Here is a 19828-nt window from a genome sequence, read left to right as displayed (position 1 = left end):
GTGGGCTGTACTGGTGTGTGATTAATGATTTCACACAGCTGTTATTCCTGGGTGAATTCCTGTATTTCTTAACATTTTGGCTATACTGTGTTCTTAGATTGAAAAAGGAACCGGCCGAATCTTTTGCACTATTGCAGGAGGAGGCCGATTCAAAAGAAACCCTCGTTTTCAGGTCGGTTGCTCAACAGTTACAGAAGAGGTTGTCAGACGGGTGATGATCATATTTAGGCGTGGGTGTCGCTCTGTAGTCAGTGGTGTTTATGTGTGATGTCATCTTTGCGTTTTTACTGTTTGTGATGCACCTCCTGGAAAATCTAAGTGAGAAAGGATATCTAGTCATCCCCGGTGCAGTCACTGGAGACACACGGCACTATCACGCTCCTTACAAATACAACCTTTCATTCTTTCATTGTGCCCACACTGTAAGATATTGGATTGTCACTGGGGTTGTGCTCTATAGAGCTGGACAGACTGCTTCAGACACCCCGGAGATGATGTCATCTATCTGCTCCCTCTTGTGGGTGTATAGAGGGGTTCCATCTGCATTCCTGTGTGCCCGTCATCTTTCACAGGCACTGTCACATTATTATTATTATTTATTTCTTAGCATCTATTAAATCAGACACCTCCACTGACAGATATAGGATGGCCTGGTGAATCAATCAACTCTGCTGAGCGCCAAGGCTTCCCCAGAGAGAGAGGGAGAGAGAGAGAGAGGGGGGAGGGAGGGAGAGAGAGAGGGGGGGGAGAGAGAGAGGGAGGGAGGGAGAGAGTGTGGGGGGAGGGAGAGGGGGAGAGAGAGAGGGAGAGGGAGAGAGGGGGAGGGAGAGGGAGAGAGGGGGAGGGAGAGAGAGAGAGAGAGGGAAAGAGGATCAGACTGTCCAGAGGGGTCTTTTTCTTTCTTTCTTTCTTTCTTTCTTTCTTTCCTTCTTTCCTTCTTTCCTTCTTTCTTTCTTTCTTTCTTTCCTGAGACACCCACTGCCCAAAATATATTACAGCAGGTGTTAAAAATTGCCATGCTTGCATTCTCTAATATAACAGAACATGTGAATGACTGGAGTCAAATGGCGTTGGAAATAAATAGCACCTATTTTACTGCACACAAGGGCATTTCTCTCGCTTATTAAATGGGTTATTTCGATTTTTTTTTTACTGTAAGATGGTTTGATTTACACCCATGTCTGTCCCAGCAGATATTTATAGAACACGGCTGCTGATTTGTCATGTAAGCACACGCTGAACTGAACGGGCACACTCCTGCCATCACCTGCAATGGGAGGGTCTTACAATCCCAGCTCTGCGGCAGCTCATCAATTCAGCTCGTTATCCCAGCAACACTGTAGCCAGAAAAGGGAAACAACAAATCAAACAGGAAACAACCTGCATTTGAAATGCCACCCCAGCCCTTAATTTGTAGGTGATGTTTGAGCACACATCCTGGTATAAAAGACACATCTCTTAATGCACTTCTCTTCCATCGTCTCCCTGTAAATCAGTTCTGTAAACTCGCCCCTTAGATGAGATCCATTCATTTGCGGGTGGAAAGAGCCTTTTGAATTTTTCAGGAGTGTTGCTGCTTGGTTGTGGTCCCATTAATAGCTTCTCTCCCCAAAGAGTTGCTGAAATAGGCCATGCATAGAGAACAGGGCCTGGGATACAGATCAGTAATAATTTAGCATACATAGACAGGCAAGGAAAAGCACACCGAGGAGATTTAACCCCCTCAGTGCTGGTGAAGATACAGTGAGTCTATATCTTGCAGGTATGTAGTCTGCAGTATATAAAAAACGAACATCATACACCTGTCTTCCTTATGTCTTCCTGTCTTTTTCCAATGCTAGTCCCACTTTCATTCAATCTATTCTCACCCCTCCTCCTCTCTTCAGTTACCCCAGGGTCAACCTCACAGAGTCTGTCCAAGTGTGCTTTTGAGGTCAAATGTTTCATCTTGAGATACACCCCCAAATCCTCAAAGGTACCCCTGTCAGATTCTGGTTGTGTTGTGGTGCTTTGTCATGAATTACTGAAAAAAAAAGTTTAAAAAAATGTTATTAATTTCTTTAGGTAAGGGGTCAGTTTGCTCACCCTGTACCCTTCTGGGATAAGGGACTGACGGGCATAACCAGAGCAGTCCCTTTGGATTACATTAACTACAGGGCTCTGTTTAATGCCCTAATACAAGCCAGAAGTGGCTTATCCCAGCTCTGTATGAACTGATCAAACCAGCTCTGTAATGAATTGGCATCTCAGCCCATTGAACTGAATGGAGAGGCGAACTGCAAACCATCCGGTTCACAGACGATAGCCTTCCCGTTCATCTGAAGAGCCACTTATCAAAGTTAATGGCTTTGCTGTAGCTATATGTATATTATATCAATGGTGTATTAATGATTTAATACAGGTTTCAGCCTGTTTATCGGTATCACTATTTGAATTTGTGTGCCCAATGGTTGTTACAGGATCGACTGTACTGTACATATTATCCCAGAAAATAGAACTGACTGCTAATCCATTTAGCCTCCTTGAATCCATCTGTGGTTCTCATATTTTCGGTAACTCTATCCGCCTCTGAACTGTACTAATGTGTTGAAAAGCTTTTAAGTGGTTTGAATGCACGGCCCATTGGAAATGCTGATCCTGATTTGATTTGGAAAGGACGTTAGGCCATCATTACCTCTGTCTGCAGACGAGCGCTTCTCAGACTGAGCTGGGTGAAGGAGATGCAGGGATGCCGTCCTCTCCACGAGGCTTCATAACAGAAGGGAGACAGAAAAACAAAGTGCTTCCTAATCCGCTGGTGATATTAGCAGGTAACCTCTCACTGTCAAGCACAATAATAGTGACCTGACATGCATGACTCTTTTGCACAGTGATTTAGACACTCACTTGCAGCGTGCAATGTCTCCGGTACATGCTCAGCCTCGCCCTCTGACGTTATGTCTATTAATACTGTCATGCAGTCAGGAGCTTGCTGGGTCGAATCCTGGTCATGCCCAGTTGCTTGGCTGGGGGCTCGCGTAATGTAAGTTAGTTTCTGTAAAGTATTGAAATGCTCTTTCATATAATACAGCCCAATACAGCGTGCAGAACACTGTTTCTATCTCCACCCGATTACAATGTCTTGTATAAGTAACAGATTGCACTGATTGGAAACACCTGGCACTGTTCTATAGCAAACAGGAATATGTGATGCATGGCTTCACCTGTGTCTTGATGCTTACATTGCCAGCATATTGAGCTCCTGATGAAGGTAACTCCGCTATAGTTACAATTTTTCTTCACAGTGATATTAAAGGGTTTGACAGCATGTTGTTCAATGCACAGGATTGAAAACACACTGGCAGCTGAGCTCAGTGACAGATTCCCAGCTCTCAGATGGGAAAACAAACATGTACATGGTTTTGGTCACAGAAATGACAGCTTTCCCCAGACTCGCTCCATTGTTTCATATTAATGCAAATATTACTTTAAGTTTAGGCTGAATACGTTAATGACAAATACAACTCTGCAGCTAACTAAACCATCCATACATCTTACCTTCGGGTACTGTACCGGGTTAAAGTAAGTTTGCTTGCCTTACTCTCAGGAGGTCTGTTACTGCTTCGCTTCCAAAGTCTTCGGGGTCGGAGCATGTTACTGGCTGAGATCATGTCACTCATTACGGGTGCCAGGAGCTGGTTGGAGGAGAGGTTGAAGGGGTGGGGAAAAATTCTCTCTAGGCAACCAGGGAAGTGCAACTCTACCTAAATGTGTGCTTCTTTCCAAACTGCACATCTGAGATCTATAAAGGATACTGAAGAGCACCTTTCCTTAAATGAATCCCACTAAGGATATCTTAATAATGCAGTGCTATTTTGAAAACCATTGTGATGTCACTCAGTCACGCCATTGCCTCAAAGGCTCATTATACAGCAGCTTCCTAAGTGATAACGTTGCGCTGCCCCTGTTAAGCATTGCCATTGCACATTGGTAAGGGTAAAGATATGGTTCAAACACACATTGCTCCACGTGTGTTCTGATTCTATCTCCTATACATTTCTGTGAATATATCAATAGTATAGCACCTATAGTAAGATTGTAGCGTCTCTATCAACATACACCAGATTGCTACCCTGTCTTATATAACACGATGCATTATAGATTTGGATTAAATATACATTTCAACAAAAAAAAGAAACAATGACCAAGACCAACAGATATATAAGGTATATAAGGTTGAAGCGTTTTCAATTTTATTAATGACTTCATTAGAAAACAAAAAACACAAGTGATGTCCGGACATGTTGTTATCATTCAAGTGCCAGGGTTCAGTGCAAGAACGATGCAGCAGGTTTGTTAAAATAGTGGCAGACGACAACAAATGCACCATTTATTTCTGGAAATACTTGAAGTAAAAGTTACACCTTTTGCGTTGGCTAATTTCTAACACTGGCATGCACTGGATTAAAAATATACCTGTAAACAGAGTAGCCACTGAATCCCAGCCCCTCCCTCCCCCCGATTTGAACCAATAAGAAGTCATAGGTCCACAAACCCAGCAACCAATCAGAGAAGTGGACCCTAACAGTACCCTTCAGACTGTGACAGCCAGGAATAAAAACACTGCTTTACCTTAGGAACAGCAGTCGAAGATCTGTGGAAACGCATTTTAAAAAACAGGATGAGATTTGTCAGTTTCTGTTTCTAATCAGACCTTATTCAACTGAAATAAACAGCGGTAGATAGCTGCTGACCATGCCCGGTAATCTTTAGTGCACGATAATCTGCAAGATTCAGTCTTTCTAAAGGTCAATTACCTGTAATTCTGCTAAAGGGATCCTGGAACCAGATTCACAGAATGACTGGAGAGCGTGCATATCTGGTTCTTCACTGCAGCAATCCAGCTCTTGGGTGGTAATTCACGATGGCTGATCTGCAGATGCACTGTGTACCTGGTGATTTTAAATTGCAGGTACAATTCAATCGCCGCACTGCAGAACAGCCGTTGCATGCAGTGCTTCTACTTCATAATCCGGGGGTCTGATTGAACTTGCCCAGCTGAGCTGCAGTTGTTCAGGTTGGGTAGCTGAAGCATAGATCCCCCTTTCCCTCCCCCAGTCACACTTTAACATGCAGCGCAGTCACAAAGGAAACACGTCTCATTAAATCACTGGGCTGCCTTGTCAGAACTGACTCACATATATAACAAGCGAGCAGAGAATGATTGTGACGTACAGAGTGTACACATTTAGAACCAACTGCCTGCAATTCGTTTCAAACGCCGCGCTGGCCGGCCCATTAATCTTTCTTTCTTCTTTTATTTATTTGAACAACTTTCCAAAGAGACCAGCTGGAAAAGGCTTGCCGGTTTTCTTTTGCCTGTTTTGGAAGAAGGAATGTTTAATTCAATGCAAGAGGAACGATGAAAACTTGGCCTCTTGAAATGTGGAAGAAAAAATAAAAATAAAGCCACGCATTTAGTTATTTTAGCCAAAAATTGCAAGTATCGTTTTTACCCCTGCAGTCTCTGTCTGGAACCAGTTATTTTGCAGGTTATCAATTCATCTGCTGAAAAAGGGCTGTGTGGAAAACACAAGTTACAAACTGAGAACTTATGCATGCATTCTGGGGTTAAAATGAATGCAGTATAGCAAACAAATTTGTGAATCCATTTCTGATGTTTACAAAGCAGGACACACACAGTGATACCGAGCTTCTGCATTATGGGTCTCGTGGGATGCCATTTACTAGAAATTATGTTAATATAGTCTTATGCTATTCTTCTTTGATACTGAAATATTAAACTTTCACAGAATGGAATCATTTAGCACTTTACGTGTTGCAGCTAGAGAGGCTCTACCAGACAGATAAAGGAACATTAAATTACTTCCATAAAACGTGGGGGCCCATTTCAAAACCATTACTGAAATGGATACGTGATGCACATTACTGTCGGCTTACTGCAGCGACTTTTAAAAAATCTTGAAACATCTGTTATCACGCTAGTCCTACTGTGTATTGATTCTCACTGAAGCACGAATGCTAAAGTTCTAGGTTTGAGAATGTGTTTAAAACATTAGCAAACACCCACTGTTTTTATAACCGCCTCACTGTTACTGTCACCACCTCACCTTTTCTTATATTGTAATTTATAGATAACCCCTAACTCCTGGTAACCCTGTTGGCAGTTTGCAGACACCCCCTTGCCAGGCAGTTCAGATGCCAACTCTGACGTTGCAACGACTCAGAATGCAATGACATGCAACCCACATATCGAACAGGTAAGAGATAAAGTAAAAGGAGAACGTACGTGTGGGTTATAAAACACTGCTTTTACTCCAGCAAGCCTGTAAATAAACAAGACCATCCTCATGCGAGTCTTGGGTGTTTTGTAGGATTACCAACTTTTTCCTTTCAGCAGATGCTTTATAAATGAGCCAGCTGGCGTGCTGCGGGTCTTCTTTGGAAAGGGCTCCAAACACAGTAACCACTGTTCCTCAGCAGACATTACATCTGCTGGACTGGTAACTCACAACAGCTGCAGAGAAGCGCATACTGGCTGTTTGAATCCAGCCTCACAGACAACTTCTCTATCGGCTTTCACCAAAGTCCATTTCTTTGTTTTATTTATTACAATGTTTCCACAGCTGTAGCAATCCTCTTTGAAAGGAAACCAAGGGTTTTAATCAAGTCCCTGCCTCTTATTCGCATTAGTAGCATGATCACACTTTATTCATTTTGGTCCTTTATTTTATCATTCTTAATACATACATATGTTTCAAGAACAAAGCTCAGCTGTAAAAAAAAAACAAAAAAACAAGGAATCGGGTATGAAGTCACTTCCTGTGTGGTATATCACATGGCCTTCAGCACAGGAAGTGGTTTGGTTCCAGGAAGTGATATTGGAATTCTCAGGATACACAGACAATGCTTAGTCAATAGATGACTGTTTGAAGATCATTTGCCAGCCTTGTAACTGAACCACCCATTACTGTAGAGATATTAACCATTGCCACTGCAGAGTCTCTGGCTGCTCTTGGCGTTGGTTTAATAAGGGTATTTGTAGTTTATATTTCTGAATCTTGCCCATTTTTGCTGCATGAGATTCTACCAGGGGGATTATAGACAGGGCAGTGCCAAGGCTGACTCACCTGGTCCCTAGCCAGCTTCCGTGACAGATCAGAAACAATGACATTGTAAGAGATTAAGACTTTCTCACCCTGTCATGACTTCTATAAGGTAGCAGATTGTGGACAGGCTAAGAATCATTATTTTAGTTCAATCCGAAAAAAGTGTCTATAACAGATAGGTGAAAAATAAAGGCAGGGTGAGACAGACCAAAGGAGCTCCACATGTCCAATGAAAACCCTTAACAAGCTCTACAGTGACTCAAGCCCTGTGTGACTAAGATTTAAAATCTACAAACAAACAAAAAGCAAAGCGAAGGAATCAGGAGCCCAGATTATCACTGCAATCTGTTTCAGCATCTGCCCTGCATCATCATCTTTCTGACAAAACAAACAAATAAGCTCCTTAAAATAATGACCACTGCTTCCCAACAAGAAACAGAGAGACAGAGAGCGAGGGAGAGCGAGAGAGAGAAATGCAGAGAGACAAGAGAGAGAGAAAGAGAGCGAGAGAGAAACACAGAGATGAGAGAGAGACAGAGCTAGAGAGAGACACTGAGAGAGAAACAGAGAAAGAGAAAGAGAAATGCAGACAAGAGAAAGACAGAGAGCGAGAGAAACACAGAGACAGAGAGACAGAGAGAAACACAGAGAGAGAGAGACAGAGAGAGAGAAACACAGAGAGAGAGAGAGAGAGAAACACAGAGAGAGAGAGAGAGAGAAACACAGAGAGAGAGAGAGAGAGAAACACAGAGAGAGAGAGAGAGAGAGAAACACAGAGAGAGAGAGAGAGAGAGAGAGAGAGAGAGAGAGAGAGAGAGAGAGAGAGAGATCCCTGGCACAGGTCAATCGACTGTAGTATTCCTGTGAACATCTAAATGGGATCAGTTAACACTCAAGTCAAATACACAGGAAGGACCGGCCTTGACACCAAAACCTGCTGACATTGACAGACTGCAAGTACTGCAGAATACATAGAGGGGATGCGTCACGGCTCTCAATGCAAAACACACAAACAAGACACGCTCCCTACAGATAACAGGCACTGGCTTTCATCAGTAGGACTTTTGGGCAGCCACTGTACGGAGGTTAATGTTACATGTGATTTTGTTCACAGTCTAGGGTTGCTTGCCTGGGGCGAAGGCATTGCCTAATTGGATGTGAAATTAATTCCCCAAAATAGTGCAGCTTCGATGAGACTGTCCCACAGCTCACACAATGTGCACCTCCACCTGCCCCAGCCAATTAGGACTCCGCATGCAGAATACTAATGAGCCCCTGTGCTGTGACTTAATGACACTGTGGCTCCAGAGATCCAGGCTCTGCACAGAACCACACCGTCCATCACTGACGAAAAGCAAAACGCAAGCAAGGCAGCTTAGCCAATTCACCTTCTGGATCAACCAACCCAGCCTGTACTGTCCTCTATCAAAACTCACTTAGACTTCTAGCTGCAGTCGTACATTACAAATCATGTATGAGAAATCCAATATCACTGTTAAGGGTTTGTCAAAAAAGACATCTTCCCCTGTGCACAGATTTTATCTGTACACACAGAACGGCATTGTTCTGCATTTAAATAAAAAATGATTTTCTGTTTCACTGCACTAACTGAATGCAGTATTGTTTTTTTTTGTGATTTATGTCAATTTTTACTGGAAAAGGCAGTATGACCAGCAATGGGCTAACAAGGCTTCAGTGAATGCAAGTTTACAAAAGAAAGCTATTAAAACAAGTGTTTGCCTTTCCTTATGTTAGCACTGCCAACTAAAAAGCGATGATTGTATTTTCCCTTTAGGAACTATGTGGTTATTTCTAAGGGATAAACGGTGTGTGTTCCCTACCTTAGCAACTACCCAGCATACCTGACTGCAGAAAAACAACCCTCCAGTTCCCTGCTGGCCATGGCGAGACTCTGCCTGGATCACTGATGCATTGTCACTGCAGGGTCACTGTGCATGACATCACTGTGGCTGCAGACACCGCCTGTTTATTTACTGTACCCCTATCAATTTAAACACTTTCTTTAACACTTTGAACTCTAGAGTGCCTAGAGTTGAAATCACAAGAGGATCTGGACATTTCGAGGTGGCTGTCTAGTGATCAGAAGATTAAATATATATATATATATATATCTCAGGAGCTCAAACGTTTCAATTTGTTTGATGAGTCACTGCAGAGGTTATGACTTCAGTGTCACAGCAACTCTGATTGGTTGACATTTTGGGTTACCATGGTGAGTCACAACGTGAGGTTGAGGCAGATTCAAAGAGAAATTGGAGAGGTCAGAGGTCACGTGGTAAATGCCTTTGCAAACCACGCAGCTGCAAGGAATCTTATGTTCCTTTAATTCTTTTAACTCTGGAGTCCTTGAAAGGATCAGAGGCTTTCAGAGACCCCCCCGCCCTTTTTCAGTTACCTTTGAATTAAACTTTTAGGGAACGCATATGACCAACTAGTAGTCATATGATGTAACTGCCATATAGACTTATTTTCCCCTCAATATAAGTCAAATCCAAATTTCTACACCAAGTTCCTCCTTGGTAAATTCTGACCAGTCGCATTTCTCTACAAATCGCCCTCGAGAGGGTACTGTGAGGGTCAAACCACTTCCCCATTCCAAAAACCAGAGGGCAACTGCCAGTCCGTGTGATAATAAACCCTGGCCAGTTCCTTATCATCGTTATAAATAGTATCTTCCTATTATTACTGTTATTAATATTAGTATCATTGAGTTTATGATGTGGAAGGATTATATGCATCTTAGTTCCTGTAGAGCCTGAGATTGTCTTTATCGTTGCTCTAGTAGTCCCTGTAAAGTGCACCTGTTAAGTGGACTCCTTTTCAGAGTTCATGTTTATTCATTTTATTTTTGTTTAGCTGTTTTTTGTTTTTTTATACAAAAGAATAAATTAAGAACATCCATATTGTCCGATAACTCAGCAGCCTGGGGAGAGAGGTCAGCTGCTTGCATAGCTTTCCATTGGGCCGCTGCAATTTGAAACCAGCTTCTTTGTTGGTACAGGTTTCAGCTCGATATTGACCAGCTCAAGATAGCCACCGTTTGGCAGCCTGTGTCTGTATTTTAAGAATCTCAGAAGGCGTGCATTGCAGAGGAAAGCTGCACTCTCCCAGTACCCCGATCAATACAGTCTCCTTGAAACAATGACGACGCATTCGTTAGCGTATCCCTCTCTCCTTCCATCACGCTGTCGTCTCACCTCCCATCCTGACTTATAATCTCCCCAGGAGAGCTGCGGAAGGGGGGTTAGGAGCTGAAACTGGAAGCAACTACTGTAGACAGTTCAGCTAGAGAGACAGCGTGTATCTGTGTGGATTTCAGCCCCCACCTCCAAAACAAAAAGATCCAGACTGTGTTGTTTTCATAGAAGACATGAATTAACAAAGCTCTCACAATAAACCAGATTGTAACAGCTTTTTATGATTATGCAGGCGGTGGTAGTGCTGTAACAATACTCTTATATTACTGTCATCATTATTACTCTTATTGTATTATTATTATTATTATTATTATTATTATTATTATTATTATTATTATACGTGTTATTAGGATATAAAAGCGACTAAAGGTTTCTTCTGTGAGCGCGGTGCAAGTCGTTTGCTTTTAAGACAATGATGCTGCAACATAGCTGTTGCTCTCAGAATGGATGTCCTGTATTATATTGTATTCCTCAAAGAAAGTGCTTGATCACACACGACACCCAAATCCCAGTGTCCAGTCTGTGAGCTGGTTTTTATTCATGAGCCTTTGGCCCCTTCCAGGATTTATTGATGAGGAATCCTTATTGGTCGTCTCCGTGGAAACAGGGCGGTTCAATCCCAGCAGCCTTCAGAAAGCGCGCGCACACGCACGCACGCACGCACGCGCACACCCGAGGGGGGGGGGGCAAGGTAAAGGTTAAGTGGGGATGGGAGTGTAAGTCGTTTTGTGCTTTTAATCAAACCCTCCCTCCCTCTCTCTCTCTCTCTCCCTCTCTCTCTCCCTCTCTCCCTGCTCCCATCACCCTCACAGACTCAAGGAAACTTCGAGGTCATCCATTCTGAGTACAGGACAGGACCCTTAAAGGTCCGTCAACATCCAGACAGCTAAAGCACACAGTACATCAGCATGGCTACGTACTAGAGCGGAATGGTTCTCTCAGAGCTAGCAGATACAACACATCTACGTGTACTGATTCTATATACATATATAATGTACGCGTTTGGAATGAAATAGAATAACACAAGAAGGTTGTCAGAGCTCCCAAAACCCCACCCACCCCATGCTGACTGCTGCTGCTGGAATGGTAAAACTATAACAGCAAATCCAACACACTATACTCAATACAGCATAGCTGGACAGTGCAATGTGCTAGTCAACCCAATACAGATCACCAGCATATTCTGAAAAGCAAGTCCTATACAGAAACGCTGATGCAGTTTTCCACCAAGTCAAACAGCATGTTCTGCAGGACATTTTAATTCCAGTCTGGACAGAAGCGTGGATTATGAATCTGCTGAAAGTGACAAGACTATGATGATGATTCAGTTCAATCTTATTAAAAACTGCGAGTGATTAGAACAAGGCAAATTACATTCCCAACTGAAGCAATGAAGCATCAGCGGTTCCCAGTTACAGCAGACTCTTCTGCGATCTTCACCGGGCTCCATATCCACCTTATTCAGTCAACTGACTGATCTCTTGCTTTTATATTCTTTCGCTAGTCCCCTTTTCCGCACCCCAAAAATGTACAACCTTCTTGTGCCTGAACCCCTGAAAGCGACCTACAGTATTAAGTGTTTGAGAAAAAAAACTAATCTGATAGCAAAAAGTCACACAACTATTAAAAAAAAAAAGACTTATTGTTATATATTGCATACAGCGTTAATATACCACGGAGAAAAATATAGATGTATAGACATATATGTTGTGTTTTTGTAATATAGTACATATTCAAACGCATGCCACCAAACATGTCATGCGAACAGTAATATAATAGGTCCTATACGTTAAAACGCAGTAGAGGAAGCAAACTTTTTGACAGGTCCCACCAAAGTATTTTTTTTTTAAATTCCCAGCATTAGAAGAATGAATGGAAATAGATTATTAAATGAAATAAATAAATAAATAAATAAATAAATAAATAAATAGTTTGGGTAGCGGCAGTACATGAATCTTTGGTGACCCTGAAAGTGAGCTAGGAATGTCATTTGCTTCGTTAGTAAAATGCCAAGATGATAGCGCGGTTAGATCTGTGTGCTGTGTTACAAATCTAATAAACAAGGCATGCCTAGCTTCCATGGATTTAAATAACAGGGGGGCTGGGGGGATGGATAGGAGAAGGGTGGGGGTGGAGGGTTTTAAAGAAGATTTATCACTGGTCTCTCGTTTCCAGCATCTTTCCCTTTGGGTCTTGATCCTGGCACACTGCAATAACCAATGCAGTAATCTTCAGAAACGAGGCTGGGGGAAGAGACACACAAGCAGACCCACAGACACCCCAGAAACAGAAGCGGTGAGCCTTCCCTACTGCAACAGATCCAGCGCTACAAACGCATCGTAGCTGTGAAGGAAAGGACATCAGGAGAAGAAGAAGGTTCTGATGATCCCAGTGCTTGATGCTGATGTCATGGACAGTCACAGATGTCATCACTGTGGGTGCATTACTCACAGTACCACTAAGTGTCTCATACACAACGTCGTTTGGAACATTCCTCTGAGACATCCACTCCAGCTTACAGCAAAGTCGGGATCAATTATCTGCCTGTTTGCTTTGATTCGCGTCGTGTTGCTTTATTAAGATGACCTTGTCCTTTCATTTGGTTAGTTCTACACATCCCAAAAAAGAGATAAAAAAAAAGAAAATCTAAGTATTGCGTGCTCTTTGGAGGGAGTTGGAAGGGCTTGTATGAGTCAGGATTAATCTTTGCTACTTTTTAGCTACTGTTAGTCTATTAAAACAGTCACACAGACGAGACTAACCCCATGCAGGCTGCTGGATTGGATTATGGAAGTGCTGGGAGGAGAGATGGTCATGTTGAGGGGCGGTGGTGGTGCTCGTGGGTTTACTGCACAGGCTCCGTTTCCTCTCTGCGCTTGTCTGCTCTCCTCTGCAGTGGGTCAGCGTCTCGGTTGCTAACCCTCTACACAGGAGACTGGTTCCATGTTCCTTCCCCCAGCCCCCAAGGCTTCTCCTGCAGTTATACATCCGTGAGCATTTTGGTGATGTTGACGTAGTTTGTGTTGGCCAGGGCACAGTTGGCCGCCTTCAGGTTCTCCCCGAGGAAGTCCTCGCTGCTGTTCACTCCCTCCTGGATCTCCATGTAGTCGGACTTGCTGATGGTAGAAGCACTTCTGCTCTGCTTGAGCTCTTCAGAGGATGGGATTTTGGGGACGCTGGTCGGCTTCAGGTACTGAGCCTGCTCCTCTCCTTCAGTCTCCCGGTGGTAGAAGTAGTTGAAGTTGGAGACGATGACGGGCACGGGCAAGGCGATGGTCAGGACGCCAGCGATGGCGCAGAGCGAACCCACAATCTTTCCCCCAATGGTGGTGGGCACCATGTCTCCGTACCCCACTGTGGTCATGGAAACCACAGCCCACCAGAAGGCATCCGGGATGCTAATGAATTGAGACTCCTCTTCGTCAGCTTCTGCAAAGTAGACCGCGCTGGAGAAGAGGATGACCCCGATGAAAAGGAAGAAGATCAGCAGCCCCAGCTCCCGCATACTGGCCTTGAGGGTCTGCCCCAGAATCTGCAGCCCCTTGGAGTGCCGGGACAGCTTGAAGATTCGAAAGACGCGGACCAGCCTGATGACCCTCAGGATGGCCAAGGACATGGCTTGTTGACCCTGCTGGCCATCCGAAGGCTTCTCGGCCAATTCCGTCCCCAGAGTGATGAAGTAAGGGATGATGGCCACAACGTCTATGCTGTTCATGATGTTGCTGAAGAAGCCTGCCTTGCTGGGGCAAGCGAAGAACCGCACCAGGAACTCAAAGGAGAACCAGATGATGCAGAGGGTCTCCAGGATGAAGAAGGGGTCTGTGAAGGTGGTGGAGGGGAAGGTTGTGGTGCTGTTGGGGTACATCCGGTAGAAAGCTGCCCTCTGCCTTTCCTCCTCATCATTTCGGAAGATGGGCAGGGTCTCCAAGCAGAAGCTGACGATGGAGATTAGGATGACCATGACGGAGATGATAGCAATTATCCTGGCTGCACCGGAACTCTCAGGGTACTCAAACAGAAGCCACACCTGCCTCTGGAACTCCTTCTCCGGCAGCGGCCTCTCTTCCTCCTTGACGTAGCCTTCGTCCTCTCGGAATATCTCCATGGCCTCTTCCCCCAGCTCGTAGAAGCGGATCTCCTCTGAGAAAATGTCCAACGTCACATTGACCGGCCGTCTCAGCCTGCCCCCGGATTGATAGTAATACAGAATGGCATCGAAACTGGGCCTGTTCCTATCGAAGAAGTATTCGTTCCTCAGGGGGTCAAAGTAGCGCATCCTCTTCTTGGGGTTCCCTAGCAAAGTCTCGGGGAACTGGGATAAAGTTTTGAGCTGGGTCTCAAAGCGCAGACCCGAGATGTTGATGACCACCCTCTCGCAGCACTCGTAATCAGTCTCAGGGTTGCAAATGTCCTGGGGGTGACCCTGGAGGGCTGACACCTCGTCTGTGGGGTCCCCAGTGGCCACGGTCATCTCGGCTGGAGATCAAGCCGGCAGTTTTCTGCTCTGGTTAATAAATGGAAGTGTTACTCCAGCACGAGGTAAGTGCTGCAGAGCCCGGATCAGCAGTTAGTTCCACCTCCAATGCTGGGACTGCGATGGCCTGTCTGATCTACAGCACAGAGGAAACAGGGAGGGGGAGGTTCAGACTCTTAAAATCACCTTCAGCAGAAGCATGAGCATGCATGTCATAGGCAGGCAGCCAAATCCAGAACTGAACATGTTTTGATAAACCTGCAGGTATTTTGTTTATGAAGCATTTTCATCACCAGCCATTTTGTTATATTATACACAAACATGCACCACCCTTTTCATACGTATTATATAAATACGTTTGAATCCTAATTTGAAAATCAACTGCTTTTGGTTGAAGAGGAACGTATTCTCCTGAAACATCCTGAAATGTGATATATAATCTCTTATATATAAAAGTAAAACTGACTTGAACGAATTGACCTTTAAGTTTTTTTATATATATATATGCATCTCAGGACCTTGGTGCACTCATTATAAATAGGAAGGACAGGATGAAATGTACACCACCAATCAGGCTGAATTACTGACAGGAAGACACATTGGCTGGTTTTGATCTCGGATCATATTATCCACTGTAGCATTAGCAGTTTGTTTCTCCAGACAGGGTGTGGACATTTCAAAGTGGAGCTATTGCAGGTGAGCCGCATACAGCCCCTTCATCCACCAATTTACATGGTCATTTTTTAAAAATTTTAAACCAGTTTGTGTGAATTCTATGGTGTTCAAAAATGTGCCCTGCCATAACTTTGAAAACACATCCATGCATTAGAAAACAGACAGGTAGATAGGAATCGTACCATGGTACAGCTGCACACCCCGCGTCTGAAGGGATAGCTAGGACATCCCGATAGAAAGAGGGGGTTCCAGTTTGATAAACTCAAGCATTTGTTTTCTGACAATTTCTGTCAAACTGATTTCAAAGGGTGGGAATGCGTGCTGGGTTGAATAGAAGTTACTATAATGCAAAATCGTAAATAATTTAAAGAATGTTTCTAAGGGTTTTTTTTTTTCTAAAAGGTTTGAGCGAGCAAAGACTGCATCTGAGAACGTGATCTGTTATTTAAATACTGAATAGCTGAATATATAATATGTGCCAAGACGAATTTGGGTAACACAATGCAAGATAGTTTGTATTATTATTATAATTATTGCTGTTGTTATTACTGATAATAATAATAATAATAATAATAATAATAATAATAATAATAATAATAATAATGCTTGCTTAAACCACTGCAGCACCTTGAATTAATTAGATATACATTCTATCACTGGCCTGCGCTGTCTAAAATACTTGTTTTAACTGCAGACCACTTATTTAACAATCCGATTTTCCTTATGAGTAATCAAAGTGCTAACAGTGAAGCAGGTCTCGCCCATAAACATTTCAACAGGCTGCTTTTACATTTTGCAGAACAAAATCAAAAACAAGCTTTTTGCAATGTTCCCTCTGCTAAGAATAAGTGACCCCCGGCTCAGAAAACCGAGACCACCGCGAGACAGAGCTGCTTGCAACTAGCGAACACCTAAACCAAGCACAACATATCCTGTCACATGTTTCAATTCACCTTTCATGCATTTTAATATTCCACAAGTAAACTTGCAATTCTAGACAGAATAATGATCCAGATGCATTCAGCTACAGCTGAACTTACCTGGAACTGTGCGTCTCTTCCGAAACCGAAAATCCAAGATCTCCTGAGACATTTAACTGAGATCAAACTCAAGACGTGCCGCCTAAACGAATCCTCTCCCCTGGAAGTTCATTTTCACCACCCGAGTCCGCGGATCTTTCCTCCCTCAGGATAGCAGTGTGGAGTCCGGGAACAAGCTCCCCGCATCTGAAGAGCCCGACGGATTTGGGAGGCTGGCGGGAGTGTCTGCACCTCCTGCAGGGCTGCCTGTCTGTAAATCAGCGCCGCATTCGGGAGGGAGGATTAAGGGGGCGGGGGGTACAGTGCTGCCGAAGGGAGCGCTTTCCGTTTTTGCAAAAGCTTCCTCTAAATGGTTCAGAGATGCTAAGATCAGCAAAATCTGACGTCTCCCGTGTCTTCGGTAGGAGTGACGTTGCCTGCAATAAACAGCAGCAAAGGTAGTCCCGACACAGTACATACAGCAACTTCTGCAAAGGGAGCGCTAGCTGCAAGGAAGCAAGGCTACGGGGAGGCGTTGCTGATCGGATCGGTACTTGCACCTTTATATAATGTCATTACATGCAGCAGCCTACATTTTTGTTGCACTCGTGTTGCGTTCCGCTCAGTAGAATTGGAACTTGAATTTGGAACGATCCACCGCTAGTGCTGTGCATCTTGAATCTAATTGGCATACTGTTAAAAGAAACACGACTACCTCCAGATACCAACGCATCCCTCCAATATCAAGCAGCATTATCACAAAGGCTTATTTTGCGACATTTTTTTTTTGCATCCACGTGCATGCAGGACAGGCACTAAAATACGTGGTTTGTATTTTCCGTGCACATATTATTCCCTAATTGCAAGCGCTTTCATTACCATTCCATTGCTAATCTCAGCTAGACAGAGTATCTTCAGCACTTCCTACATGCTCTCTGTACCCCACCGCATTTGCACAACTAATTTTTTTTTTAGAATGTACAGTAAATGCATGCGTCCCTTTCAGCTGTATTAATAAAATGTCATTTTAGGCATTAAAAAGGTAACATGCATAGAAATTCACCCTCGCCAGCACGCAATACACAAGAAGCAGATCTTCAATCTCCTAGCACCAAGAATTACAAAAAAAAAAAGATTATTGTGCCATAGGCGTCTCCGTGCCGGTTATCTGGTAGTAAAATCAACCGTGCAACGTGCATTTCTTTGCAGTTTGTGCTCAAGCTTGGTCTCCCTCTCTAGTATCTCCGCTATTTTTTTTCTCCCAATATTGCAATAAGTCTCGTAGTAAAAGCTTACAGTTAGGTCTGCAGTCGGGCTATGCGGTGCATACAAAGAAGACACAGGAGCGAGCGAGAAGAGCGCGCTCCACTCTGCACTGTCGTACCACTCCTTACCCAAGTGTGGGCAATTTAAAGAGACATCGGCTCAGTAATAGATAACTGGAGCAGGAATATTACTGAAAGGACGGGATAGAAGATGGACGAGGTGTTTGGGGGGGGGGGGATGCGTGCTAAGTGAGCGGACTCATAAGAGATACATTCGCTCTGTAAAGAAATACAGCCATCATAATACAGGCAGTTCTCGTAGGGAGGGGCCAACGCATCCTAATAGATGTAGAGAGACCACAGCAAAACTGTTTAACACGGCACTGAGAACATGAACCTTGCACCGAAGAATCTGGGTGCAGCAATGGCGCTCATCCAAAGCAATCGGTACCAAAAAAAAAAGGTATCATTGATTGTTTTTGGCAATCATTCTCCTCAATGATCAATAACCTAATAGCATCACAAAGTCATTGAGTCCGAACACAAGCTAAAACTCATCATCTATACTGATCTCTGATCGTCATTTCCCAAGATACAATGTTGCGGGCCAGGCATAAGAACATAAGAGCATAAGAAAGTTTACAAACGAGAGGAGGCCATTCGGCTTTCTGGTACAATATCGGGGGCTGTCTGATCATAATTCAGTATCAGACCTGATTTAATATAATCTGGTTTACTGACCTGGAAAATCATACATCCAAAAAAATGGTGCTTTTTTTTTTTTTTTTTTTTTTTTGTGCTAGGACGGCAATACGGTTCATGTGCAGGGCGTCTGATTTTCGGGTGATTTTGTTTTCCAGATTCAGGTGAATGCTTTTTTAAAAATCGGGTAGAATTATTTAATGAAAAAATCGTGTGCAATCGGGTGGATTATTTATATATATAATCAAGAAATAACACATATTCGGGTAGAAATCGGTTTTTATTTAGAAATAAATAAACAAATGCTTAAGCACAGTGTTGACAACAAAGATGACGTCACCGTTTAAATCCCAACCTATATTTCAACACATTGGGGTATGCAAACTTTTGACCTCTCTCTCTCTCTCTCTCTCTCTCTCTCTCTCTCTCTCTCTCTCTCACACACACACACACACACACACACACACACACACTGTATATGGAGGCATTTCTCCGTTCCAATCAAGTTTTATTTTGCAGTGGAGTTGCAGGTATAATTGCACACAGAACATACCAGAAAACCAAACAACTTTACTCCATGCTGTTTTACGAAGAGAAACGATCGACTGTTACATCTATATGTTCTTGGCTTAAACACACACTCATAAAACAAATAACTGGGTAAAAAAAAGTGTGCAGAAAAAGGGGTTGGGGTTGGGGGGGGGGAGGGAGGGGGGGGGGGGGGCTGGGGGAATCTGGTTAAATCGGTTAAAACCCGAAAATCAGACGCCCTATTTATATGGCAGGTTAATCGCTGTCAAATGGGATCCTTTTTTAATTATCAATGATGTCTAGCCGTGAAAAAGCTTATCATTTGATCGCGGGTGCACCTTTCTCAAAGCTGCAGATTGTGAACAGTGGAAGGTGAGATCAGATGCAGTATGGCCAGTTTAAGGCCATGTCTTGTGTCTAACGGGGCCCCTCTCTTAATGGTATCCAGGGGTTCTGTTTTATTGGGCGTGTCTGGAAGGCACAGGGCATTGCCCGGTGAGCGCTGTGTTCTGAGTGATTTGCATCTCCATGGCTGTCATCCACGATGCATGCATTATTCAGCAGTGCAGAGCTCCGTTCTGAAGCCAGCATTAGCAAGAGGCATCTTCTCTCGCAAGGCTGCCGCTTCCCGATCGCATTAGCCGGTCTTGTTTAATTACAGTTGCAGCGTTTGGTCTCCCTTATCAGTTTGAACACATGCTTAAATTGAGCCTGTGAAAAATGAAAACCCTGTTTAAAGATTCATAATATCAATCTTTTAAAGCAGCCTGCAGGGCTTCAGCGTGCGTGACTTCAGCCTGCGTGGCTTCAGCCTGCGTCACTTCAGCCTGCCTGA

General features: G+C 43.7%; 1 protein-coding gene across 2 annotated transcripts; it reads right to left on the bottom strand.

Moving 5' to 3' along the window:
* Window positions 1-4201: 4201 nt before the first annotated feature.
* LOC117962412 (potassium voltage-gated channel subfamily A member 2) lies at window positions 4202-17897 on the bottom strand. 2 transcript variants are annotated; one of them, XM_059004420.1, is made up of 3 exons: window positions 17792-17897; window positions 16517-16932; window positions 4202-14937 (listed from the first exon to the last, which is right to left on the bottom strand). In XM_059004420.1, exon 3 carries the CDS (start codon window positions 14796-14798, stop codon window positions 13308-13310), a length of 1491 nt encoding a protein of 496 aa, XP_058860403.1. In that variant the 5' UTR covers window positions 14799-14937; window positions 16517-16932; window positions 17792-17897; the 3' UTR covers window positions 4202-13307. The 2 variants fall into 2 exon arrangements, with proteins under 2 accessions (XP_058860403.1, XP_058860402.1); XM_059004419.1 differs by having other exon boundaries at window positions 17559-17893.
* Between the last annotated feature and the right edge of the window lie 1931 nt (window positions 17898-19828).

Source organism: Acipenser ruthenus, chromosome 29, assembly GCF_902713425.1.
Source record: "Acipenser ruthenus chromosome 29, fAciRut3.2 maternal haplotype, whole genome shotgun sequence".
In the NCBI taxonomy this organism is placed as follows: Eukaryota; Metazoa; Chordata; class Actinopteri; order Acipenseriformes; family Acipenseridae; genus Acipenser; species Acipenser ruthenus.
The sequence above is the reverse complement of the archived record's forward strand: the minus strand, read 5'-3'. Positions and strand labels throughout refer to the sequence as shown.